At 39.9% G+C, this 27,943-nt stretch overlaps 1 protein-coding gene across 27 annotated transcripts in view; it reads left to right on the top strand.

Annotated features, from left to right (window-relative positions):
- Positions 1-27,943, top strand: part of LOC135239007 (formin-binding protein 1) — a 76,745-nt gene that overhangs the window by 12,171 nt on the left and 36,631 nt on the right. For 26 of the 27 annotated variants that reach the window (XM_064307294.1, XM_064307289.1, XM_064307296.1 and 23 more), the window contains exons 2-4: positions 12,548-12,663; positions 16,712-16,768; positions 17,695-17,842. In XM_064307294.1, coding sequence (XP_064163364.1) covers positions 12,548-12,663; positions 16,712-16,768; positions 17,695-17,842 — 321 coding nt within the window. Of the gene's footprint in view, positions 1-9,921; positions 10,075-12,547; positions 12,664-16,711; positions 16,769-17,694; positions 17,843-27,943 lie in introns of those variants that run through there. The other variant, XM_064307291.1, reaches the window with a different exon arrangement.

Here is a 27,943-nt window from a genome sequence, read left to right as displayed (position 1 = left end):
AAGCGCCTGACCCGTATGCCTCTACTGCTCACTTTCTGGTGTTGCCTAGCAACCCTATGAGGTGTAGAATGAATATGTTTAGAAATGCTGCTAAGATTCATAAAAACGCGAAATGTGCTATCTTCAGACCAATGGACACAACCATTATTCTTGAGTGGGGTTTTTTCAATAAGCTGTGTAAACCGCTAGCATGTGTTAAAAGCATTCATCACTACCTCAGACATTAGATGTTTTTTTGTGGCGAGGTGCCGTGGTGGAATGACAGGAACTCTCAGTGTCTGGGTTCACTGCATGGTATGAGCCAGGCACATTCGCAAGCTGACGGGTCATGTGACGTGACTGCAAGCGCCACAGTGACTGTTGCTCCTTCCTGCTGTGACAAGAGGAAACGTGCCCTTTTCAAACATTTTGGGCATATTTGTATACCCACTTAAATGCTGATAGCAGTTCAGTACTACTGGATAATATGTTTTGCCATTCTGATCACTGAGTCAGTTCACAGATAAAATGTACCTGTCTTTCCTCAGTAGGCAACTAGTGATTAATGAATGCTTTTATGGTTTGATAATGCTACCAAATGAACAACCTTCTGTTTACTGATTTATGCTGCTGCCAAGTTGAACATAATCCTGTTTACTGTAATGAATTGCCAATTGTGTGAGCTGATTGTTGGGAATTTTACACATCTGCCACAACAGATCAACTCTGCTTTGTCATTAGTGTTCCCTGAAGGACTTGTGGGTAGTGCCTGTCCATTGCATTCTATGTCTGCCTCAGCTCAAGTCAAGAAAAACCAGCTGGTACCTTCAGGGCGACTGTGGTGTTGAAACATGTTTAATATTGGGACTACAGTAAACCTTCAGTCAAATTCACCTCCAAATCCCAAATAATCTACAGCCAGTCCGTTCTTACCAACTTGCCACCAAAACCATCCCCAGATTTAATTGGCTAAATAAGTGTTCTCTCCCTGTCCACCTTTGCTAATGTGTGGTGAGCTTTCTGGCGTAAAATGGCTGCCGTGCATCACCCAGGTGCGTGCTACACATTGGTGGTGGGTGAGGTGAGTTCCCCTTCACTGTATAGCACTTTGAGCATTCGGAAAAGTGCTATATAAATGTAAGGATATTCTATATATTTTTAAATGCAGTGTACTAACAATTTAAAGGCATACGGGGCAATGAGATTCATTGATCGTTTAAAAAAATTGTAATAAAAATATAGCCTAAATTTGTTGTCATAGTTCACAGGAGATCAAGAGTGAAAAATGTGTGGCTCAGAAGCTATTGAGTAAGTGCACTTCTTTTCAGAGGTTCCCTTTTTTGGTTGGATAGCTTTTGTGCCTCACCTGAAAAACACAAAGAAAGAGCTGTTCTTACTTCCATAAAATGGCTGTTTCGCTGTATTACGCTGTTCCGTCTTCAATTTCAGCATCATTTCCTCTTTCGTTTACGCCGTAGTTTCAGAGCACTTTTCAGCCGGATGCTCGTACCTTTTGCTCACTGAATACACTGCCTGAGTGGCTGTGCTCAATTGTAAAAGAATGGACTCATTGAGCATAGGGTGTTAAGTCATTTGGCATAAAGTAGGATGTTTGGTGGTTATACATAAGCAATTGCACAGAGTTGTGTTTAATTATCGATTAAGCAGGTTAAATACCAGAAACAGTGGGGAGAAAAAAAAAAAAAAAAAACTTAGTCATGCTCTAATGTCACGGAAGATGACCACATGCAAGAGCTCCTCCAAGTCGTTGATGCTAACTAAAGAGATCATGTCCTTTCTAAATGTAACCATATTCAATAATTTTGTTCATTGTTTGTTTAGTAAATATTTCAGTCTTTCATAAAGCTCTGATTCATATGAGGAAACAGTCTGTAGGGTTTTGCGGGGAGAGCAGCCTGCAATACTTAGCTGGAGCGGAAACATGCATTAAACAGGAAGTCATTGCGTTGTCCTGATAGTTCTGCTCGTTTGCAGAGAGATAGTGATGGGTGAAAATGCACTGGAATAAAGGGTGGCAACAGGAATGATTGCAATTGTCCGTGTCATTGCACATCAGTTTCCCTTCTCTGTGATAAAAGAAAGAACAAGAGCGGAATCAGAGGGATCTTCAGGACTGAATCTCAGCACAGATACTGAGTGCTCGGGTCATTATAGTGATTTTCCTCTCTCTTTGACGTCTGCTTTCCTGAAATTGTTACCAGACGGCAGACTCTGTCATGAGAAACATGAGCATCATGACTTTGAAGCTCATCAATTTGGTGTGCGTTGTACTGCTCTGGACTTATACTATTATGGTTTCTGAGGAAGTCTCCTTGCAGTAACATCCCCACCCCATAACTCAATGAGATATATTGGAAATGTAATGTCCTTATAATGACCATGTGACTTTAAGAAGAGCTCAGCTCTGCTTCACTTCTGGAGAAGTGTCCATGGTGACACGATTTCCTGTGTTCAAGACAACAGTGGTGCTTCCCTTTCACTTAATGACGATGGTGCCTGTTACTGAAAAATATATTTACCGGTCACAGATCCATTTCAACAGAGAAGCAGACAGATCACTCTCGTTGTGCTTCTGAATAATGTAATATGCTACTCCTGGTGTTTGCAACAGTTGCACATAACAGGACACATCTTTATTGATTGTTATTCAGATAAACACCATTTACTGTATTTGTCGATCTGTTTGCAAAAAGTTATAATATGTGATGGTTGGCATAGATACCGGTCATTCTGTGCACTGCAGCCCCCCCAGCAGCTCCCCATTGCCTCGCACGGGCTCTCTCCATCTCAACCAGGTAGGTTGTGCAGAAGCACTGCCAGCAGGGCCATTTCACGTTTGCAAAGTGCTGTGTGGTCACTGTGTGGTCATTGGACGCCGTCCGCTGCCTTCTGATTTCGGCCAGCATAAGACCAGCTCACAGACTCATTAACAAGATGGTGTCTCATAAAAGGCAGTCAGGCCAGAATATAGCCACTGAGTTACCAGCCAGAATCAGAGATTACCTGTCTCATGCCTCATGAGGCTGATAACCCGCTTAAGCTCAACAGACTACTCCCACCATCCAGAGACCTGGCTGACTGGAAGAATTTTTCAGCAATATATCTTACCCAAGATTATCCCAGTTTATAGTCAGAAGCACTGAAAAATAATTTATGAAATTAATATTCATAACTTGTTTCATATTTATTTCTTAGACAGGTAAAAAATCTGTCATTGCTTTTACAATGTTCTTGCTGGCATGCAGGGGCAGCAGTGTAGTACAGTGGTTCGGGAACTGGGGCTTCTAACCTAAAGGTTGCAGGTTTGATTCCCCGTTAGAATGCTGCCGCTGTACCCTTGAGCATGGTGCTAAGTCTGAATTGCTTCAGTATATCCAGCTGTACACATTGATACTCTGTAAAATGCAAAAAGCTATACAGGTTGCCCTGGTAAATGCCTGTATTGTAATATAAAGCATGTATGATAATATAACCAGGTACAAAAAGACTGGGGAAAAAACCAAGAGAAATACATGCACATGCACTTACGAGTGCATACAGACTCAAAAAATGTGTGCAAAGCTAATTAAAACCTTTTGAATTGATTGATGTACAGTCCTGCAACTTAGACTAGTGAAATGTTATAATTCCAGGACTTTGGCCTCAATGATTTCATGACCTCTCCCTGCTATTTTTTGGCTGGACCTTTTTAGTATGCTTTTAATTGAATGACTGCATATAATTCACAGGATATGATAGGTATGTCACCGCCGGTGGGTCTCCATTGCTTCCATTGTAGAGTTTTATGCCTGCCCTTGTGCTGATAGGAAAAACAGTGTGCTACCAGGTTTAATGGTGAGGGTGGGCTTGCTTCAGTGTGGTCGAAAAATAGCGCAGGACCCCAGAATAGCATGGCATGCCTGAGGGCACAGAGAGGCGGATTACAGATGGGTGTGACACCCCTCTATCCCCAGACCTGTGTGTCATAAAAATGGTGAAGACCCGCTTCCATTTCCCCAATACTCCGAGAATGATCTATTAATAAACTCTGCATTTTGAGGTATCCTATCTCAGGGCATTGACCCATGTATGCACAACTGTCATGTCTTCCATATTTACAATGTTCCGTTAAGAGGTCCTGGGAACCATGTATTGTGCTGTCTGTTGTTCTGTGTTGTAGTATAAATTCATAAATACATTTTTATGTAAGAAATAAGAATGCACAAAATTTATTAACTAAAAAAGTAAACCAAAAAACTCAAATCACATAAGAGTCCACTCAGACTTGCACAAAGAACAATAGCTTATAGCAGAGTAGGTCCAGTAGTCAGATGTCTTAATTGCAGCAAGAGCATTGCAGGTTTTTCTTGTGGACTTAATCAGATTAGTAATACAAACAGCGTCAAACAAGGTTTTTCTTGAGTAATTTAATCTCATGCCTATGAACAGTGGTGTTATACTTACTCCTTACCTACAGTATGTACACTGTTCTGCGCAATTCTACATGCATTTTGATTTGCACTGGAACCTCCAGTATTGAGAGATTTCATCAAGTTTGGGAATTGTTCCTGCTTGCTCGTGTTCAGGGATCTAGTGGAACTTTTGAAATGTTTTCTTTCATTTGATGGACACAACTCTGTTTTTTGGAGAGTCTTTCGTCTTCTCAAAGGGATCATTATTTCTCTCATTCACCCTTCGTTCTGCTTCCGTGAAGGACACAAAGATGTGGAGAAATGACTTTTTAAACTTTTTGGATAGTGTGTATGTGGTTAAATCCAGCGCAGGTGAGGTGACTCCTCAGCTGTCCCCATTTGAGGAGTACCTCCAGGTTCTTCTTCAGATGAAGATGACAAGCAGTGTGAGTTACAGGACTTGGCAACCCGGTAAAATGGGCTTCTGGTTGTGTACATTTTTTACCTTTTATTTTTCCAAATTTGAGCCAATGCTTATATCTGTATAAATATGATTAGCACATATAATATTAATTTAAATGAAACGTGTAAAAAGCCAATGTACTGTTATCTTGTCATTGTGTAATAGAGCTTCAGTACTGTTTCCTCTCACTGTTTTCCGAGCGGTGTAGGCCTAAATGTTGCGCTGGACAGGTGACTCTTCCCATGGACAGTTTCACAGCCTCTTTCAGGTTTTGTTACTCAGTATCAGTGAGAGAAAACATTCCCTTCACTGTTAGAAAAAGGAATGTGCCTGTATTTCTCACAATGTGCGCTGTACCCTCAAAACCTAAACATTTATTCTCAGGGCTTTTTGTTGGTACAGGGCAGTCACAGATATTATGCCTAGTTTTTGGTCATTAGTTTTGTAATGTACAGGAAAAGCTCATTCATTCTTTATGAATCATCCAGCTTCCCTGCAGCTAGAGGGATTTTTCCAGAGTGATGCAGCTACTTCTTTTTTATCCCCCTCTCATGTCGTTCCCAAACGGTCTGAGTAAGAGCTGAGCAAGTCGGCTCATAAATCGAAGAGCCTTTGACTGCTGAAGGGAAGCTGTTTATAATCTTTTTTTTGTAGAAACATTTTGAGTCACATAATTGGTCTTGTGTGTGAAGTCATTGTTTTGGGGGCACTCGAGTGCAGGGAGGCTTTGCGTATCACAAAAGGCAAACGTTTGCAGTGAAACTGTGGCCGTCTGGAGCCCTTTGTCCCAGCATTCCTTTCGAGCGGACCTCCTTCTCCAGACCAAGGGTTAAAGATCTCTCTGAAGTCACATTGTTCTAGCCTGCTAGCGGACAAAGACACTGTGTGTTGGATAGAGGGTCAGCACTTCTCGCAAATATTTTTCTTTATAGCAGAACGCCTACGATGGAGGATGTTTAATAGGCCTTGACACTCACAGAAAATCCCATAGGATTTGCACAACACGGTTGAAACGGTTATTTTTTTGTGCAGCTGTATACAGTGGAAAAGAAGAAGATCTTGAGATTTCAGGTCCTTTTTATAGGCAGTTGTTTGCAATTTGAAAATGAGCTGAAGGGATTTTCCTAGTTTTCCCAAGTTGTGAAGTGGGATGGGTAGCTCTAGTTCAGCCAGGAGCCTAGTTTGCTGCAATAGAAATTACATAAAGCCCTTTAAAATGGGGTTTTGCACATGTTAGAGGTAATGACTGTGTCACAAGTTTTTTTGCACATTTAACTGACAGCTCAATGGGTACCAACTAATGATGCTCTACAACACAAAGTTAGGGTATTATCACAACATATTCAGTATTACAATTACTGAGCACCCTGATCCTACTGGATTACTGTATTGATTTTTATTTTATGAGTATATTACAGTTAAAAGCATATTATATGTTTTATGATTTTATTAGACTATAGTCTCTCATTTGCTGCACCGCACCTCATCTTAATCCAAATTGTTTGTCATTGATAAAACTGAACATGTTGACAAAAGGGTCCAGACAGCTGTGAGCTTGTTTGCAAATGAATCGGCTGTGGTTTAACCTTGTGTTCTCCCCACAAATTTATCCTGTCACCCGCGGAAACCCTCTGCCCAAGGATGTCCCTGTTTCTCATCTGCGATAACAGTATCCATCTGGAAGTCTACTGTTTGCATTGTCACCCTAGAACATGTGCAACTTTTTACTCTCCATATTTCCTGTGGAAGTCCTGCTTTTAGAGGACTCTTGTGGACGCTTAGGCTATTTGTTTTTGTACAGTGTAGCATAATACAAATTGTGGTTTTATAATTTTGAGATGGACAATAAAGACTCACCACACTTTATTTTCAAATAAGACTGGATGCTGTCTCAGATTACTGAGAGATAGGCTACATTTATTTCGACTATGTTATGTGATATTTTGCAGACATTTCTACTGCTAGCCAGTCTGCCACTAGGGGCTATAGGCCTGGGAAATTAAACTCTGGAACTGTAGCCGGGCTTTTAACCCTGCCATCAAGAAGGCCTAGTGTTTTTACATTGTCTTCACAAAAAAGAGAACTCTGGTCTCTTGACCCAAGAAAGAACTGAATAAATAAACATGCTGTAATTCCACCATCACCAACATTAATTCAGTGCCAATATGATTGACATTGACATGGACACACAGATGTTACAAACATGTCACCTAAAATGTAGGGTATGTCATTTCAGCTTTAAGAGTGAATGACATACTGAGCATGTACCTTCCCCTTTCCAGTAGCAGGGCCTAATGTGGGAGTGATTTTTTGTGTGCTTGCAAGGTTCATGTCTATCCTGGAATAAATACTGTAGATATTGTATCGTCTAACACAGGGGCTTTAAATTGAGTTTCAGCAGTCTTTGGACATACCCAGAGTTTACTCTGTATGTGTACAATAGGAATGGATGGGTTGACTGCCATGTACAACATTACACCACAGTCAACAGAACTCACAAACTAAATTTTCTAAAAAAGAAAAAAACAATTGGACCGGACAGTGAAATACATCCAAACCAGGAAGAAGGAGGGGGGTAGGAAACCTGACAGGATCTGTGTTTTTGATCAAATGGGAGTTGATTTTTTCTTTCCAATGACCTTTTGCTTCCTGGTGTGGAGAAATCTGGACTGGGATTTATCTGCAGCCGATTTTCTTCCACAGACTGAGTTGATGAATGGGGTTACCATGGTGATCAGCGACTTCCAGAATCATAAAAGGATATGAAATGGAAGTGCAGTGTTGTGCATATTTCTCTCTTTCTCTCTGTTGGTCTCTCTCTTTGTCTGTCTCTCTCTCTCTCAATATTTTTTTGTCACTTTAAGGCATGGAGCCATTTACATTCATGCTCGGGCTAATCAGATGATGTATGAAACAAGTTCAATATTGTTTGCACTGCCCCAGATAATTTTAGTTGGCTTGAAAGGGGTCAGGGGTGAGAACAGCCTCAGATTGGGCCTCCCGTTAGCAGGAAGTATGAAAACAAAAACAGCATGAGGTTTCAAGTCCAGAGTTGCACACTGTTCAGGGGCTTTAAAAGAATCCAAGAATAAACATTTGCTTGCTTGCCTTCACAGTCGGTACAGTCGTGATCGGAGGTGGAGCCTGTTGCTTGACCTGCCATCTCACACCTGTAGGCTTTTCCATCCTCATAGGTTTTGCCCTGCCAGTGAATTACTGTAGAGTAGATAAGCTGATTGTTTGGGTTTCGTAATGGCAGGCTGTATTTGATTACTGTATTTGAGTCCACTGAAAATGCAGGCTTACTCTTTAAAATCCAGATTACCTGATATATTTTCAAATCTGAGGTAAAATATTTAAACTATGTACCCCCTTATAAAAGAGAATTACATTGGATATCTTAACCTTACTCAAGATTGCAGTTGTTGATTTAAGTATCTGGCAAACAGCCAGTCTTGCCCTTTGGGTCCCCGTTTTGAGACAAATGTGTTGGTTTATTAAGCTTAGCCTAGTTAATGGCATGTTATCAGGTTTGTGAACTGGCTCTGTTTTGCAGTTGGGATTGTGACACATGCCGTGTCCCTCTGGAATCTTCTCCCATATGAGCAGATAGCACTGCCTGTCTATGTAGGGCGGGACGTAGTGAGCTCCAGTCCTCCTCATTCATTGCTCCAAATCTCTTGCTGGACATTGGACGGGTCTGTGGGCAGGAAAGCTATCAGTGTCCAGTGAAATCCACAGGACATACTGCTGATGAAAATGATAGTAAAAGCCAATGTGACATTCTTAAAGGGAGTGAGTGTGGTTAGATTTTAAATCTGCTGCTTTGTGATGGGATCCATTGCATTGCGCTGATTCAGTTATTTCAATGAACAAAATGTGTAGAGAAGGGTTTGCTGGCTTTAATTGGCAGAATGTCAGTTGATCGGCTTGTTTTTTAGGAAAGTGGAGGATAGCAAATCTGCAGCAGAGAGGAAGAGATAGAGGCAGAGAGGGAGAAATGGACAGTGACATGGAGGGAGGAAGAGGTAGGAGAGAAATAGAGCATTATGGGGCAGCCTAACTGTTGACGTTGGCATACAGTAAAAGCTTAAACAAGCCTTTTTGTTTGTCCCCCACAGAAAGCTCAATTAAAGTTGGAATTTACAATCCTGTAAACTAAAACAGGCATTTTGAACTTTCATCCAGAATATTTTGCCACTTTTATTACTCAGTCTGTAGAAAACTTGGAGCGAAGCTACATCTGAGGTCAGTGAAACTGCATGCGCTATATGTGGTCACCATTGATCAGTTGACTAATGATAAGAGAATGCTTAATAATCATGCGCTGACCTTTCTTGAATGTGATGACACGTACAGTACTGGATATAGGTATTTCTGTTAGAGAAATATTCATGGTTATCTGTTTGTGTAGTTAACCTGGGCAATGGGTAAGGAGTTGGTCTTTTAACCTAAAGGTCACAGGTTCGACTCCCTTGTAGGACTCTGCCTAGGTACTTAACCTGCATTGCTGCAGTGTAGGCTATATCCAGCTGTATAACTGGATACAATGTAAAACATTGTGTAAGTCACTCAGGATAAGAGCATCTGCTAAATGCCTGTAATGTAATGTAACCATTCTTCTCAGTCTAATTAATGCTTAAATGGATCAACAAATAATATGAGCTAAAGCTCAAAGTTGCACAGGATGACACAGACCTACGTTTTTCACTCTTATTTTTCTGCCCACTGTATTACAGAATGTCACACTGGAAATCCCCCCAAAAAGTACTCAGGAGATTTAGGACTTTTGCCAGTACATGTTTGAAACCACAACCCACCTCTTTCTTTTCTAATTCAGTTTTTTTTAGCTTGTGTCTATGATTGCTAATGCAGGTGACATTTTGTAATGGCTACCATTTGAGTATCTCAGTATAAAACATGCAAAGGTGCATGAAAGCGCATAATGTGCTGAAATACTCAACTCTCTTGAACCCACTTCCTGTGCCTCTAGCCTCATTTTGAGACATGTGATACACCACAGTTGAATCCCCAATCAAAGCAGTAAGTCATTCTCCTCATCTTTCACTTTTTTTTCCACCTGCTGCTTTCAGTGAACCTGTATACTAGGAGCAACCATCTTGCTCACATTTAGAAGATGACAGATTAACAAAAATTGGCTTGGACAAGGTAACAGAAATGGTCGAGGAAAAAATGGGGAACTGTTGGAGCTACACCAAGGTGATTTTTAAAAATATATGTAACTAATATGTAATATATTCCCATACTTCTGAGAAGCTTTGATAAGAAACACTACTTTTTAGCCTGAAAACTGCATTTAATGGCGGTCTGCACCCAGCTTTTTGTACAGAAACTGCCTTCACTGGTGAATTCTTTATCAGAATATTTATCGAGTCAACCAAAGTGAGGAAATCGCTGCATCAGAGCTGTATTTCTGAGAGGCAGTACTTGATCATCATATCAGCCATTTCTAAGGTGAGGCAGCAAGCAAGACAGGGCTTTTGCTGCTAAATCTGAATTCCAAATTCATAGACATAGTGTGTGCTTTCAAAATTTAAGTGCTCAAGACGTGTACAAACGAAACATTGTGCTTGTAAGTGCTATAGATTGTGTTTTACTGTATGTGCAGGGATGTGTCCATGTAAACACGTCCCTACTTTGCTGAGGAAACTAATATCTTTTGTATTACAAAATGTAATAAAATAGAGCAATGCTGTATATTTTTCACGCACTCGGCAGATTGTAATTGTGGTACCAGAGGTATGAGGGCTGCTCTTTTTTGCAGTATAACCACCTTCCTGGTTGTTTCTAAGAAACCACTGAGGGTTCACTGAGAATCATCTCATTCTTAGGCAAACTATTTCAGATTAATTATTAAATTACTGGGATAATGACCTTATGCAACAACACTTTCAGAATGAACACCTGTTCCTCATGCGGTGTAGACCATAGCCTATAGAGTACCGGAACTATGATAAAAACAAACTATGAATATTTTATTCCATACTTATGAAGCAGCAAAATGCTTTTATTCTGCACAATGCTACTATGGTTTTATCAGGTGAGAGGGTATAGCGGTTATGTTATTAATAATTTAGTCTGTTGCTATGGAGTTTGTGAGAAATGTTCTGTGAAACAAAATGCTGAAGTATTTTTAGGACAGAGCCAGAGTGTTGTGTTTGCGATTGCTTTCACTGAAAAATAATGTGTCCCTCTGCGGGATCCATACGGAAAGACGAGGACAATGAACCCATGTAGCCTAACTCAAGTAAAATAAGCTGTCCATGCCTGTTCCACAAAGACTTGTGGGCATTACGTTTGCTAGAAGGTTGAAGGAGGTACAAGTCTTTGGCAGGTCGGGAGCACAGTGCACACAGAAGAGTTTTTTTATTCAGCCTGAGAGATTAGGGTAATACAATTTATGATGGGGCCAATTAGGAGGGCAGAAAATGCTTATTAGATATTTTTTTTTTTATGAAGCATGATGCTGGATTGCTACCTGTTGATGTGTCGATGTGATCAGTTTTGATTATTTGAAATGAAAAACACAGAAACTTTAACCACACATTGTCCTTGTCATGTTTTTTTTTTAAAAATCTCTGAAGCTGAGGAAGAATTATGCAAATTGATTTCTTCATTATGGAAACCATTGAGGTGACAGATCTTAACTGCACTGCTACACATTGTTGTGAACATTAGGCTATATTATGTCTGAAGATTGGCCATATAATCATGCAGCATGTCATTACTGTATGTATCTCATTCAGTAATGTAAGAAGACATCTTTATTGGCTACATGATTCATCTTAGATTTATCACAACTGTATAAAGAAGTAATCTTCCGGAAAAATAAAACTACATTGTACAAAAAAGCCCTTAACCCTGCTGAAAATTCCAGCTAACACCATCTAAGATAGTTTAAGCTGTGCTTTCGACAATTCTAGATGACCATAGCTAGCCTAATCTGTGGCAGGTCAAGCTGGTAGAATAAGCTGGTGGCCAACTAGTGGACTAGCTAACTATAGGCTGGTCAGCTGGTAGATAGCTGGTCAACCAGCTAAAACCAGCAGAGCTGTTGAAAGCACAGTTTAAACCAGTTTGACCAGTTTAGCCTAGTTTAAGTTGGCATTTTCTGCAGGGAAGGTCTTTTTGAGAGTTCTGTTTAGCTGCGGTTTTGTTTTCTTAGCATTTTTCTCCAATCGTATTAATATTTCCAAACGAATCCAGAGCCTGGTTTACTAAAACTGAATTGGTAACATGTTAAGTGGCCTCAGTAAGGCACGGCTAATTGATTATTATTAAAATGTTTGCCTTATGAGAAAAGAAAAGATGACAGGGGAAAGCACTTAAAGACTGAGATGGAGAGTTCACTGGAAAAATAAAGGGTATCTGGCACAATTAGAGTATGATCACAGTGTGTTGGCAAACATGTGTTCTAATCAGAGTAGGCTACATCAAGGCATTTTTTTAAAGAATAAAATAATTAAATCTTTTTTCACTTCTTGTAGTTGTCACAGATGTTGTACCACAGACCATTGCCACTGGATGACATTTATGATATCCAGTGACGTTCTCTGTTGGATATCTGTGGGTTCACATTATTATTTCTTAACATATTCGCTGCTTAGCCTACTACTTCTGACTCCTTCATTGGAATGTTGTATTGATGTCTTTCTTCTCTCTTATCTTTCAGGATCAGTTTGACAACTTGGAAAAGCACACACAGTGGGGTATTGACTTTGTGGAGAAGTACACCAAATTTGTAAAAGAGCGGTCTGAAATCGAAATCAACTATGCAAAGCAGATTAGGTGAGTGAAAACACCTTTTTACATTGAAATATCCTAAACATGAAAGTTGAAAATGCTATTTGTCACGAAGTATACAAAACAGTAGTGGCTGTGTCATTTCTGTTCCAGTATACAGAGGAATGAAATGTGTGCATAGATCATTTTTTACAGTTAGTTTTTTTGTATCACGAAATGAATATGTATTGAAGCAATGCTTTGAAGGTTTACACAACTTTAATATGTCCAGGTATGATGTGTGAAGTGCTTATTTTATTTATTGAGTGTTTATTAGCAACATACTGTTAAAAAGATATATTTTCTGGAAGAGCACATGGTGTGGTTGAAGAGTTACATAAACACATATGCACAGCAGATGTTGCATATGAACAGCACAGCGCAACAGGAAGTGTGATCAGTGGCGTATGTATTTCCATGGTAACAAAGTGGCAACATTCCCCCCTCAGCCTTGACCCATATTTTGCCCCCTCCACACCCCACAGTACTGGTAACCCCTTGCCTTAGTGCTCTGGGGAGGCACCTTGGAGATAATGATGGTGCCTGACAGTCCTTGATGAGGGGGTGTGGGCTGATCTCTTCCCATTCCACTCGTACTATAACAGCACAGCAGATTTAACATCCCTTACACTTCAGGGGCAGTGCTGGGCCTGAAACACAAATAATCTTTTAATCTGTTTAATAGAAAATCAAAGAAGTCACAAGACTGATTATTCAGCCTAATTTATTTACGTAGTTAAATTTCATTTAAACTGCACTGCTTTCACCCAGTAAAAGCACTGCTGTTTAAATGTAGTAAACGCTAGTAACATTGTTAGCTTATCATCATCCATTTGTAGTGTCTGTGCATGAGTTCAGGAGCATGCAGTAAAACTGTTCCTTCTTGTAATAGTACAAGGGCTGTGTGAAGAGATGCTGTGTAAAGGTGTGTGTGTGTGTGCTCAAAGAATGGTTTACTAAATACTTTCAATATACCATCTTCAATAAATGCTGTCTGTATTTTTGTAAACCAAGGGTTTACAGCATTAAGATATTGGCACCTACAGCACAGTGTTGAGACGTGACGTCTGGCTATATTCATATAGAGAGGAGAGGGAGAGAGGGACATCTGCCTAGCAACAGACCAGACCCTACCAATCGGTGGATGGGGTAGCTTTCTTGTCCACCGCCAAGAGAGCAAGATAGAAATATATAAAGGTGTGAACATTTTGCACACGCTGAATATTGGTGGGAAGATCTGGTGTCAGTTATGCCTTTAGAAATAGCAGAGAAAATGCATTAGTCAATCCTATGATCATTGCAGTTAAAGTATGTGCTGGTATGATAGGTGGAGGATTTGATCTTATTCCTCATAGCACAGGGATTTTTTGATCATTGAATAAGTGCACAATAAATAGTACAATAGTAGTAGTAGTAGTAGTAGTAGTAAGTTGAAGCAGTGCAGCAACCTAGGTTAAAGGTTGAATGTTTAGCATTAGGCTACACATTACATTTAAACATTGAATGTTGTTTTGAGAGATTAAACATTTGCCATTGTTTGTTTCTGACCTTTTCAGAGAATGGTTCTTTTTGCATAGACTGGAGTGTATTACAGTGCTGCACTGTTAATTAAAATGAGATTCATTGTTGCAGACTAGGTTTTTGATTAAATATAATAAGCTGGCTTGTTAATGGTTGCTTGGTTGCTGGGCAGACTCGAGCTGAGCTTGCTTGTCGTTACTGGCTGTCTGGTGACTGAAAAGAGAAATATTGGTTGGTTTCACAGTGACAGACAAAATGAGGTCAAGAGCACTGGGTCTCCAGGGAAACTGAATCACAGAGCTCATCTGAAAGATTCTGAAAAAAAAAAAAAAAGTACTACCGTCAAGCTCTGGGCGTGAAGTCTATCTGTCTATTCACAGAACCACTAAGTAAACCACACCTGATGAAGTTGTGCTGACAGGATCTTTTTGGCAAAGCTTCTGGTGCTGATTTCATTACAATAAAGAATCAAACCAAATACACATTAAGCATATACATTAAGGAGAGAAGTGACCTTCACAAGTAATGATTCAGATCATAGATCTTACATGTTGGACGTGTAGTCACAATGGTATCCTCTAATGAGATGCTGTATGGCCTCAGTGATGATCAGTTCCTGCTGTTTGTTATTTAGAAACCGTACACCAGTGGAAATTGTACGTAAAAATAGATGTAAATGGACTGTAAATGGAGATGTTACAAGTGGGGTGGAAACTACTTGTAACACTACCAGTGCTACCCAATGTTTCCTAAATTATTTCCTGTTACTTGGCCCTGTTTCTTCATCTTGGCATCTGTAGAGAATGTGATCATCAAGTTTATTTGTCACATGAATGTGCTAACAAACATTATTACACTCACTCTGTCAGTGACAGCAGGTACCATTAGCCAGCTAGCTTAAACTTGGTCAAAATGCCAAAAGGGAAACTTTCTAAAGTGTGGTTGTATTTTACCCAAAAGGATTCATCTTTGCATTTAAAAGGACATTCTTCAATGTTGTTGTTTGCTCGAAGAAGGTAAACTACTGGTTAAGGCACCATACCATTTCAGAAGTTTCAGATTGTTTCAGCAGATGCGTCATCAAAATCTGAACGATACCCATCCCTAATCATGGAACAATATTATGTGGGGTTTTCACATGAAATGATAGAGAATGCATTTCAGAATTTTCCCACACAGATGACACGGCTGTAAAAAAAAACAATAGTTTACTATTTTTTGGCAATTTTTAGTTAGCAAGAAGGCTTGAAAGACGGCGACTCCAAGGTTTTTTTGAAAACGCCTTCCTTATATGTCAATTTTGTGTTGTTATTGGCTGTGGTAGCAAAATATCCAATGGGAAAAATTATGCTTTGTGGGCTTGGAGCATTTGTGACGATGTAATTGCCATAAAAAAGAAAAAGGAAAAAATGCAAAATCCCGTAAGTTTGGGGCTTTATTGTGTGGATGTGTGAAGTTGCTTGTGAATTTTGTCTGTTTACATGAGGTCAGAAGGTAGAGAATTTAATGTTTTGGAAACTGTGAAAAGTGCCAAACTCTATGTGCTGTATAGGTATGGGGCATGCCACTACTTCATGTTAAGCATGATAGCTGCTTTTTTATCATTTCATAATTACATTGAAAGTAATAATGCAATCAGTGATAATAAATAGTCTTCATGAAGGGCATGGAAAGGGAACAAGTAATAGAATCACTTCCTTTCTTCAGTTATCTTGTTTCATTGGTGCAGTATCCCAGCTTTCTTATGCAACAAATGCCAGTGGTTGTACACGCAAATACTGAAATCAAGAAGTGATACTTTTCCCACAGCATATTAATTGGATATTGGTGGGAGGGATCTTACATGCCTTTGGAAATGTTTGATAAAATACAGAAGTCAAATATTGGATTGTTACAGGGAAAGAACACATTACACTTGCAAAGCTTTGACAATTAATAAAATTAGCATTTTGAGTCACATTTAATCAATTCCTGTATTCCACCTTTTAGTTCACACTCCACTAAAGGACAAGTTATAGATAAGTTATGGACAAGAGTGTTTAGTAAAGAACGAGGCATTGTTAGTGTTTCAGCTTTACACAGTAACAGAATGTGTTGGGTATTCTGGTAATATCTAAAGTCCTAGATAGTAATTTGTTGCCACAGCAGACATGCTGTTGCAAGGTGAATCTCCTGAGAGCTTTGTTGAGCCACAGAGTTGGTTCAAGCAGCAAGCCAGGCATCACACCCATCAAAGATCTGCCCTGATTATGAATACAGATAGCCCTTATAATGAATGAGCACAAAAGTAACAGTTATATGTTATTAATTGTTAATCAGTTTAATAATGAATGTTTGTTGTGCAACATGCGTTACCACAATAATGAATCGCTTGTTTCTGAAAGAACTGCCCAGCCCAATTATATTTAGTTAGAGTGGCACAAAATCAACTCCCTGATTGCACAGAATGCTTTTCATTCTTCCTCCTTCCACCTTCCCAGATATTGCCTCATATTTAATTGCAGGGTAACAAAGCACTTGTCTTTATTCACAGGAACCTTTCAAAGAAATACCAACCCAAGAAGAATTCAAAAGAGGAAGAAGAAAACAAGTGAGTTTTGTAAACAAAACTAACCTCCTATTTTATGCAGTCAAAACTTTTCTTAAAAATGTTCCTACGAAAAGACAAAATGGGATTTATGACACATGCAGATCTTTGTTTTTATGCATATCCCAGGTGTATGAGATGATGAATGCTGACTGTTATTGTGATTAATGCTAATCCTGTTCATGTGATTAGCATAAGGAAACAGCCATGGGCAAATACAGATAATAAAAATGATGAATGCTGAAATGTTCTTGGACACAAATCTTACACACAGTTTATGATCAAATGTGATCATACACATTTCATGAATGAGGCCCATTGTGTATTATTGTATTATTGATCTTAGATAATCAGAATAAAAATCAGCAGAAACAGGCCATTGCTTGATTTTGAGTGTGGGCATGGCTCAAATGAACAGAAAGGTTTAGATCTAAAATAACTAGGATTAAACACATTCACGGTACATCCTGCCAAACATCTTACTAATGTTTACATATTAAAGAATATTTATGTGGCATTCAATGATGAACACAGATCTTCTCAGCTCTAGATGTGGAAAGAAATGTTATTTACCATTCTCTAGCTAGTAAAAAATGTGTGATTGCTGAAATTCAACTCAGATTTGATTGAAGCCAGACATTTTCCTGTTGCTCATGGAATTGACAAGAAATCAATCTGGACACAGTTATGCATTACTGCAGATTATGACCGATCGCAGTTCCCAAAACTTTGTCCTTGGAGAGGTAGTAAAGAGCTTGCTATTCATACCAGCATTGCTACATTGCTGCTAGCCCAATAACAGGCCCTTAATTGTGAATCTTATTTCTGACTAAAGCCTCGCAGAGACATTGAAATTGTGCATGACTCTGCTTTGCATTTATTGTGCAGTCATTCTTGGTGATGAAATGCAATGTCACTTCTTCTAACAGATATTCGTCATGTCGGGCCTTCCTGTCAACCTTGAACGAGCTGAACGACTATGCTGGACAGCATGAGCTCATCGCCGAGAACCTCACCTCACAGATCATCTCTGAGCTGACGCGGTACACCCAGGAGCTCAAGACAGAAAGGAAATCGGTAAGACCGCGCTTTGTGTCTGTCGGATGCCCCCTGAACCCTCCCTTTTGCAGTGTATCCACTGGCCAACATGTGTGTGTGCATTCCACTTCTGTGTTAGCCCAGAGCTATAGTTGTTCATTATTTAAACTAAATTTGCAGCAATATCTTAGTAGTTTGAATTCAAGTGTAGTCACCAGTCATACACATTTCAAAAGAATTCACCAGTATAAGTAAATTAATGGTTTTCTTTTAGGCCTTCAAGCAACAGACAGCAAGCAAAATAGTTAATTTGCTCATTTACTGAATTTAATCATTGTGCATTGTGTTTTTATGAGGTTGGGGAAAAACTACTGCAAATCACCTCACTATAACATAAAAACAAGCTAATGGGAAAAAGGGATTTTCTGCAGTTCACGAATAGGACCAGTGATGTGTATAATCTCCTGATTATTCATTTCACAAATGAATTTGAAAAAGTCCCTTCCATTCAGCCTGGTTATGATGGTTGGGATATGAACCGCAGGGGCTTATTTCTGTATGGGCTGTAATAGGTACCTGGAAGGTCATGTGAGCAACCATATTTAGGCTTGCGCCTGGGATAATGCGAGGGCGTGTCTCTACGTACCAGCTCTCTCAGCATTTTTTACCTTTAGCAATTTAATTAATGAGGCGACCATAATCTGTTAATCTCATGCAGGGACAGTTTTGTTTTTCTGCTTGGATTCCAAAGACACTATAAGAGCTGAATGGGATTGTAGCCATTGGAGATTTCAGTTAAGAATGGCGATGAACAGAATACTGTGCCTGTTTTATGCAGATCATGTTGCTCTTCTGCCCCATGGCTAAAATGAAAATTCCATCCAAAATTGCTGTTATGAGAAATGGAAGAAGCAGCCATGATGTTAACCTGGGACGTTCTCTTCCCCTCCCTAAATTACTCTGTTCTCCTTTGTGAGTTCATTAAAATTCCATCACAGTCCATAGCTCCCCTTGGAGTTCTGTACAAAAATTTAGACTTCATAAGGTGACTGATATTAACATGACTTTGTTCTGCTGCTCGAAACTGCTCAATGGTTGCTCCATCCAGTTAACGTTAATCCAGAGAAAAAATTGGGTTAAGTATCCAGGTCAGTGGGGATGTCCAATAGGAAATGGCCAGCTACGCTCCCCCTCCCCCCAGCCCCTTTACAGTGCTGGTGAGAGCAGCACAAGGCCTCTGTTTAGGACTGAGGGCTGGAAGTAATGTGTGTGTGTGTGTGTGTGTGTGTGTGTGTGGTGTGCGTGTGCATCAGACCAGCCCCTCAAACAGGAAGAGTATATAAAATTAAAAGGAGTTACATGTGGAATTAAGTGCTTAATTAAAACATTAAGCCTGTACTGTACCTTTCTGCCCCATATATGAATCCATAAAACGTGAATCTTTTACAGTAGATTTCATTTCTGTAACTTCAGTACGCAGTCATTTATTTGTTCATTGCATGTACCTGCAGTCGCATACAAGGGCATTAAACTATTCAAATAGCAGAGAAAGTAGCGACTGTGTGAACACTAGAATTTATATGACCACTTTTTGTGTGTGCTGAGCTTTTGTGTCTAGTTAAATAAATTCCAGTGCATCCTCTGAGTCCTTGCAGCTTTTATTTTCCAAAGGTCATGCTGATCTGATACTTAACAGTTTTTATTAGAAGAGCACATACTGTTTCTTTGTTATGGAAATGCATCTGCTTTTGTGACCCCCTTTTGTATTTCCCACAGAAATACAGAAAACTATGAATTGTACATTTATGGAAAGTCACATCCTTTAACTTTGAATATCACATGCCCTTACTGTCCTTGTAATTGCGCACCTATTCATTTTGAATTAACTGCTCAAATAAACTAAATAGGGACATATTTAATGGTAATTAGGAAAACATTTGTTTGCCAACTAACCCATTCAGTTATAACTGCTTTTGATGTGGTTTTTTCCCTAAAAATGCTACTTACATTGCTCTCCACTGAAAAGCAATAGTATGCAGTGACATCATTTATTACCACAAAAAGAACATGAAGTTTTAAATCATTTCCAGTGGTGATTTTTAAAAATTCTCTCACCCAAATACATTAAGCCACATACATTGTGGGAATCACATAATTTACACTGCCAACAAAACGTGATACCACAGATGAAACTCAGTTGGTTCTTATACACTCTTTGCTGGTCATCATAAAATCTCTAACTGTGTTGGGTCTTTTTTTGCAAGGTAAAGGGAGTAATCTTTTACCAGCTCTGTATCAAGTCTTTAATGGTTGTTTCAAAAGTTTGTAAATAGCATTAAATTGATTTTATGCATTCTTTGTCACTCATTTGCTATCCCCTGGCATTGACTGATTCCTCACAACCTTTCCATTTGATAATTCTGGTTTGCACTTTGTGAGGAGACCACTGAATGTGCATATGTATGTGTGAAGTTCCATTGGTTTTTTTGTTCTGAAACATGTTAGCCAGAGGAACTTTCTGAAAATTGTGGAATCACAAGTGGTTTCAGTTTATTCAGGCTATTAACTACACACATACATGCAGTGGTGCTTGCACACAAGTATACATGCACACACATAGATGTGTATATTGCACATAGATAGTGTACCATTTGCCATTTGGACATTAATTAGTTCATTACACTGTAGACTCAGGGGTTCCCTGTATTGTTATTAAGAATCTGTTCCTGTCAGCATCTCTCCGTAAGGGTCCGTAACTGTAGAAAATGGCAGAGAAGTACAACGTGTGTAATGAGAACATAAAGCTGCAGGAATTGTGCTTGAGGCCAGAGATTCAGATCAGATAAGAGCAGCCCAGTTACTGAGTTTATAGCTAAGCTGAGACCGGAAGAAGTATCTGCAGGTTTGGCAGTGGCCACCATGATGTGTCAAATGTGGAAACCGGCTGCTGCTGCTTTGCTGTTCCTGAATAATCTGCAAACCGAGTTTGGATCAGTGGGAAAGAGCGATTAGCAGGAAGGACAGAGCGCTTTGTATGCAGGCAGCTCTGAAAGACTCCTTTCTTCAGGCCTGAACAGAATAAATAATTTTGAAGGATATTGTACAGTTATTTATTCAGCCGTGCGAGACCACGTCAATTGAAATTGTGACAGTGTCATGACCTTGGTCCACTCTACAGAAAATGCCCCATTGTGCGCCAGGCTGACCAGGCGTAGCACTTTACACTGCAGTGTGCACGTTCTCTGCACACTAAATCTTTTCTTTGACTGTTCTGTGGAAATATTTCTGCTCTGAACCAGAGAGGCTATTCAGCAGTGCTCTACAGTTCAATAGCCTAAGTTACAAGTGACCTCTTCGTTTGCACTCCCTGTCATGGTTATATCTGCAGTTGGGAGTGGGTTAAATTTTATTTGCTCTCTCGTAGCCTGTGCTAGCCATTGCGATCAATCATTAGCTCCGTATTCTGTTGTAATACTTCCCCTTATCTTAGGGGAATACTTCCCCTTAAAGAAGGCTCTGTGTGAGCTTTTCAAAAAGCAACCAGCTGAAAAAATGGTTGAGTTATGAATTTGATAAATATGTAAAAGGTTAATATAATATTTTATTTATTTAACCAGGAAAACTCCATTGAGATTGAAATCTCTTTTGCAAGGGTGAACACTGAGTGCCTGGGAAAAGAGATTTATGGAGAAATTCTTCATCATCTTCATCTTAACAGTTGCAAATATTATTTTGGATACTAAAGTCACATACTTATATACACTACCGTGTGGCCTCGTGTCTGATGTGAATTTCAGTGAAATAAAGGATGAGGGCAGTAGACAGTCCTGCCCCTTCTGTTGGCCTTTCTGGTCACTGTACATCAGGTGTCATCTAGAGAACATAAGGACCATTACATTACATTTATGCTGGATATTAATCCTGTGGTAATGAAGTCTGTACCCCTCTTCCCAACGGATGTGCATCAGGAGTTTCTGTGGAGGTCTTGTAGTGGACCAGTCATGTGGACACATGCCCTAAAGGGAACTTGCTCTACTGAGGCAGAGTAAATGCTGTACTCATAGTAATAAGGGCAGGGCATCAGGGTTGTTAGTGTACAGTAAGAATGCAGTGCTAGAGTCACTCCCTGGCATTAAAAAAAATGTTTTAACTTAAAGGTTGTGTTGTGTCACACTGAACAGGTTAGTTTGTGGTGAAAGAGGGAGGGAGCTGAGCTGCATGTTGGACAGATTGGAAGGGAGGGAAAGAGTGATGTGTGCTGTCTTCATTAGGCATGCACAGTAATATCAGGGTTGTGTTACTATCAGCTAGCATTATGGCCTGTATGAAGGGTCAGTGTGGTCACGCAACATACATGCGGCAGAGAGGCAACTCATTTCATGTGCCGCTGAGGCTGAAAATGAAGTGAAGATTTCATGCCCAAAAAGTAGCCTAATAGTCAGATTTTTATTTCCATTTATTGTGCTTTGATTTATTCTTTTTCCTGCCAAGCTCACAAGCAAAGCTATACAGAGACTGTAGCTTTCTAGACTATATTCTGCTTAACAATAAAGTAAGCCAGTTGAAATAATTAGTTTTACAAATAAAATGGTACAGTTTTTCTTCATAAGTTAATGTATGAACTCATCTACTGTACTTCTTTTATAGTACCGTATAAAACAGGGAAGTATCGGAATCAGCCAGTATGGCCAGTCAAACATTGTTTATTGATATTGACCCCAGAATTCTCATATCATGCATCCCTGTTCTTCACTGTTTCTGTACCCACAATTTCCATTTCACTTCCAACTGGCAGGTTCTCCTTTTGGCTTTTGTCACGAGAGTAGTTACTGTTTCATTTTCAGATTAAGTTGTGTTTGACTATAATATTAATCTGTATGCCTCTTTTCCTTAAATGTAGGCCATGTTCTGTGTGCTCAGGCAGTAGCTGTCTACAAAGGGAGGTAGTAGTTGCTGGGATTGAAATCGGATGAGGACACTAAACCCTTGAGCTCTTAATGTGTGTTTAGAAATCATATTAAGCCTTCCCTCAGTGAAAGACCTCTTGACACAGAGAAGCACTCCTGAAGGCAGTGATGTACAATGGTAATGATGGTTCATAAAGGTCACATGGTGCATTGGAGCACAGTAAGGTAGACTGTCATCAAGGCACTCCTACATATTGATGAGACTTAAGTTAAACAGTGTGGTCAGAAGGTGAGCCTACTCATCTCCTGTATTCAGCCTGCTGTTGAATTCTCAATCTGGGCTGTGCCTACTAAGGTTAGTGGAGGTTATGGAAAATCCCTCCTTTGCACTTGTCCTCCTAAGCACATGCATAACAGTGTTAGATTGATATTATGCTCTCCGTCTGGAAGAGAAACTCCATCCACATGGTGAAACAAACCCAAGGAAAAACTGTTGATGCCATTTCTTTATCTCCAGATAAAGATTTGATCTCATTTCATTATCCCTAGAAGATGTTTACAGTCGGTTTTATTTCTATTTTCTGAGTATGTATATTTATATATATATGCCTGTATGAGACATATGGGAAAAGAAGTCTTCCTTTGGTGCCATTGTGTGGTTGTTATTGTAGAGGTGCAATAGATATGAATAAGAAGAGATCTCAGCTAGATTTTTTTTCCCCCTCTGGGAAACATCCTAGGATGGCCTTGGTTCATTTGGCAGGGAGTGTGTCTTCCTGTCTATTGGAAACAATAAAGGGTATCAGAACATTTTGTGCAGCTGGATCAAGCCCTGCTGGCACTTTTATTCTTTGGAAATGAGAGGCTAGCCTAATTACTTTAGCTGAAACCTCCAGTTCTTGCCCTGGAATTTGGTGATAAATATTGAGATGCAGTATCAGGGGCCACTGGATTCTTCACATAGTAGCACTATAGTTTTAAAAAATAATTTCTGAAATATACAGTAAATAATTGATTAAATATGGATTATAGATTACCTATGCCATTAACCATTTGTTTCTTATTCATTGTATATAATGACATTTAAATACATTTAATGATCTAGAATAAACAAAATTCATTAATGTTACTTGGTAACATTGAGATGATCCTGAAATAAACACTATGATCTAAATATTGGCTGGCTGAATGGAAGCAAATCCCTGCAGCAATGCTTCAACCATGAGTATAAAGCCTTCCCAGAACAGCGGACATTGTTATAGCAGCAAAGGGTGGACTAACTCTATAGTAATGCCCATCATTTTGCATGAGATGTTGGAGATCGGGCTCTCTCCTGTGCATCCCAAACTCTGCAACACACTCCCTCCCCACCTCCGTAATGCTGAGAATCTCTCCATTTTTAATGAACATTTAGAAACTCACCTCCTCACACTAGCTTTCACGTGAACAGGACATAGCTATCCTCTACCCTCATGTAGATAACTTGTAGATAATTAGTCATCCAGTGTTTTTAAAAATTATTTTAAATTCCATATCCGGTATGTGCTGTGTTTTGTCATTTTGCTAACCATTTTAATATCACGTAAGGTGACATTGAGTGCTCAGAAAGGCGCCTGATAAATAAAATGTGTTGTTATTATTGATAAATTCGTTGGAATCTCTTCTCTGGAAGTGCAAATTTTCCCAACCAGCTCGATTGCCAGATCTGGGGTCCAAGGATACAGTGAGCTCACTGGAAAAAAGGGATTCTAGTGCCTGCGCACAGATGGCCTTCCGGGGTCTGAGCCAATTAGAGACGCCTCCAGAATGTCTAAATGGAAAAACACTGCTTGTGAAGAAGGACAGAGCAATTTGGCAGACCAGGTCCAGAGCGAGAGAAGAAAAAACCTTTGAGTGTTGTGCTTCTGCCTCTGCAGCACAGATTAGGACAAGGCCTGAATTTTTATCCATTCGCATTTTTATCCGTCGCATTTTTCATTTTTTTTATAGGGGTTTGCTTAATTCTTTGTGACTTCATTGTTCGTTTGTATTAATTATTCTTTTCTTCTTTTTTACCCAGCTTGTTTGTTCATTTAAGTTGAATATAATTTGACATTCCATTCACTCTCGGGTATTATTTGTAAATGAACTAAAAACATTAATTTGAAATTCCTTTATTTACTTTGTACCTCCCCATTGCAGACTTGGAATTATCACTGGCAGCTATAACTTGGGATTTCATTACAGTTAAATCAGAAATATTGAAAAGGAAATCACTGAATGGATGATTTTTCAGTAAAGATTTGCTTACACAATGGCTTTATGAGCACAAACAATAATTAAGCGTAAGCCAGGAAAATAAGAACCTGCAAAACCAGTGGAGGCTGAGATCCCTGCATTTTATCTGAACCTGAAATGAGCTGAGAGCCATACCATTTCTACACTTCCCTGAGCTTCATGTTTACATTTCGCTCTATCTCCTCGAGCCAGGAGGAGAAAAACACGGCCTTCTGGGAAAAGGTTCATTTGCAGAATGATTCCATCGTTCCAGCAGCGCTCACCCCCCTTATCGCGCACAGCATGCTGTCTGTTCTAACTGCCGCGGTGCATGCACGTGCACGTGTGCAGGACTGTATCTGAGAGGGAGAATGCCGGTGCTCTCGGCTGGGGGAGAGACGTATGCTGTCCCATGACCTCTCACCCTTCTCCCAGCCCATGCCAGCTCTTAGATGCAGTCTGTGAGGCTGGCTGTGCCTGCTCAGTGTTCCACCAGGGCAAGGTTCGCTCTGGTGTTTGGAGTACCATCAGCACAATTCTTTCTACCCTTTAAAAGCCCTTTGCTCAAGTTTTCAAATCAGTAAGTGCGGAGAGTGATTGGGGTAATGACTCCACCGGGAACAATACTTCTGTATCTGGCCGTTTCAGGCCATAAAAAAAATAAAAAATAAATAAAAAAATGGGATGAGGTTTGACCCCAAGGGTGGTCAGCTTTTCAATCCTGTCAGTTGTGCTGAGATACAAACAGTCTGAAAAAAAGTCTTTCATGATAATAGGCCTGTCTATATGTACTAACTATACAGTCCTAGTCATTCAGGAGAACAAAACATGTCTTCTCTCTAGGGGTTTCGTCATACTTGTTCCTGGTTATGGTTATACACTTTGTTGTACGTCGCTCTGGATAAGAGCGTCTGCCAAATGCCTGTAATGTAATGTAATGTAATGTAATGTAATGTTGGAGTTCCTCCTTGTAGGCTAATTGTTTTCTCTGTCCCAGCTGGCATGAAATGTCAAGATGGCTAATCAGTCTAAACATCTTAGATTTTGGAGTTTTTGGTGTTTTCCTCCCTCAGCACACATTTCTCCTCCATGCCATATGTGTGGTTGTTGTTTTGTGGTGAGGTAAACCACCCAGAGCCAGTTCAGTCTGCAGTATGCTAATTTACCATGGAAGCAAACACGTATGCAGCAAGGGTGGAAGCTAGGTTCTTTCTCGGTTTGATTACAGAGATGTGACGTATCTGTAGCAGAGTCAAGGGCTAAGTGTGTGTATATGTAAATACAAGTGTGTCTATATTTTCCATGTTGTGAAATATTGCACTCTCTTTATCATATAGTTTAATTCCATATATATTCAATATACTGTATTCCTCAGAAAGCTTTGCCGTCTCAGTGGTGTGTTCAGCATTACTGCCGTGTCTGAGGAAGGGTCTGTCTGTCTTAGGGGGCCTATCAGATTCCCACTGCTTTGGCCCCTTCTATTAATAGCCCCAGCAGCCCAGGGCTGCACGGCCATGGCATGTTGGCCATCCACGGGAGGGGGGCGGGGATTTAGGTACGCTGTGTTTGCAGTGTGGGATTTGGGCCAAGTGGATCATGGCTGTTCAGGAATCGAATGTTGCAGAGTAAACAAACACGCAGTGATGCTCTGTGTCGCACACTCCCTGCCTTACATTCTCATCTACATAGTCAACATAGCAGCCTTGGAAATATCTGATGTCTTCAGCAAATGAGAGTACTTTACCTCTCATTGTTATTGATAGGAGAACTGTATGGTGTGGCATTCCCTGTGGTGTCTGCTGTGCTATAATGAGGTGCATCACATTGCATGCTGCACACCAGGACAGTGGCAGGGTGTTTGCTTTGTGCCTTTTTCAAAAGGTCATCTTTTGTTGTTGCTAGCCTTTGTGCTAGGGAATGTATTTATGCCAATCTCAGTGGGTACTCACTGGGATATTTCTCTCTTACACTGTTTCTCATTATCTCTCCTCAGAGAGGTTGTCATGGCGAAAAATATTTTCTGACAGAGTACACTCAAGTATTGCTATGATGTCACTTGTTGTAATTTTCCTGCTTTATCACTTTTCATGCTGTTGCCCATTTTCGTGTTTTATTTGGCTACTTATCTTCACTCATTTCTGTGGGGCATTGCTGCATGTTTACTTACAAAGATGACGTTTAGATATTGTGACACTGGGTTTTTCAGGTCCAGATTTACTACTTAGGTCCAAGGAAGAAGAGTGGATACTTATTGTGCATAGGTGTGATCACTATAACCCATAAAAGTGAAGAACAAAAATGTTAGTTTGGAGTATCAATATCTGCTCAACGTTTGCGACTATTCAATGGTAGTTAACGGCATTCGGTTTAGCACCAGATGTTCCTCTTTCTGCACTGCATTCCAAATGGAAGAGGATAGATCCAGCATGTACACCAAGGCTTATTGTTGTGTGGGTGTTTATATAAGGATCGGGAGTGTGTATGGAATACACTGACACTGACCACAGTCAGTTATCTGTGTTCTGGCACTTGTTTTCAATAATTAATAGCTTTTACTTTCCGCTCTTCCACCCACTCAGTGTGTGTTCAATTAAATCTATTGCCATGAAAATCAAGCCGCTGGTGCAGAGTTTGCCAATGGTAATCACAAGGCTAGGCCTTGGATTACATGCTTGCTTTTTAATGCAGAATGAATTGACCCTTTTTAGAGAAGTCTGAATTAGCCTGTGGTTACCTGCAGTTTTGTACTGTGGGTTATTTGCATTCATGTTCTTATGCACTGTCCCTTCATTGTCAGAATAATACTGTCTCAAGGCATACTGTACATGCAGCCTTAATATGAGTACGCTAAATCTTTGGGACTGAAAGTGGTTGTAGAGTGGTAACTGCTGTGCATGATACAGAATCCTCAGGATTTGTTTATTTCAGCTTTCAGGCTGACGGATTGCTAAAGCTGTTTTTTCTTTTTTCGTTGACT

Source organism: Anguilla rostrata, chromosome 14 (genome assembly GCF_018555375.3).
Source record: "Anguilla rostrata isolate EN2019 chromosome 14, ASM1855537v3, whole genome shotgun sequence".
Taxonomy (NCBI): Eukaryota; Metazoa; Chordata; class Actinopteri; order Anguilliformes; family Anguillidae; genus Anguilla; species Anguilla rostrata.
The sequence above is the reverse complement of the archived record's forward strand: the minus strand, read 5'-3'. Positions and strand labels throughout refer to the sequence as shown.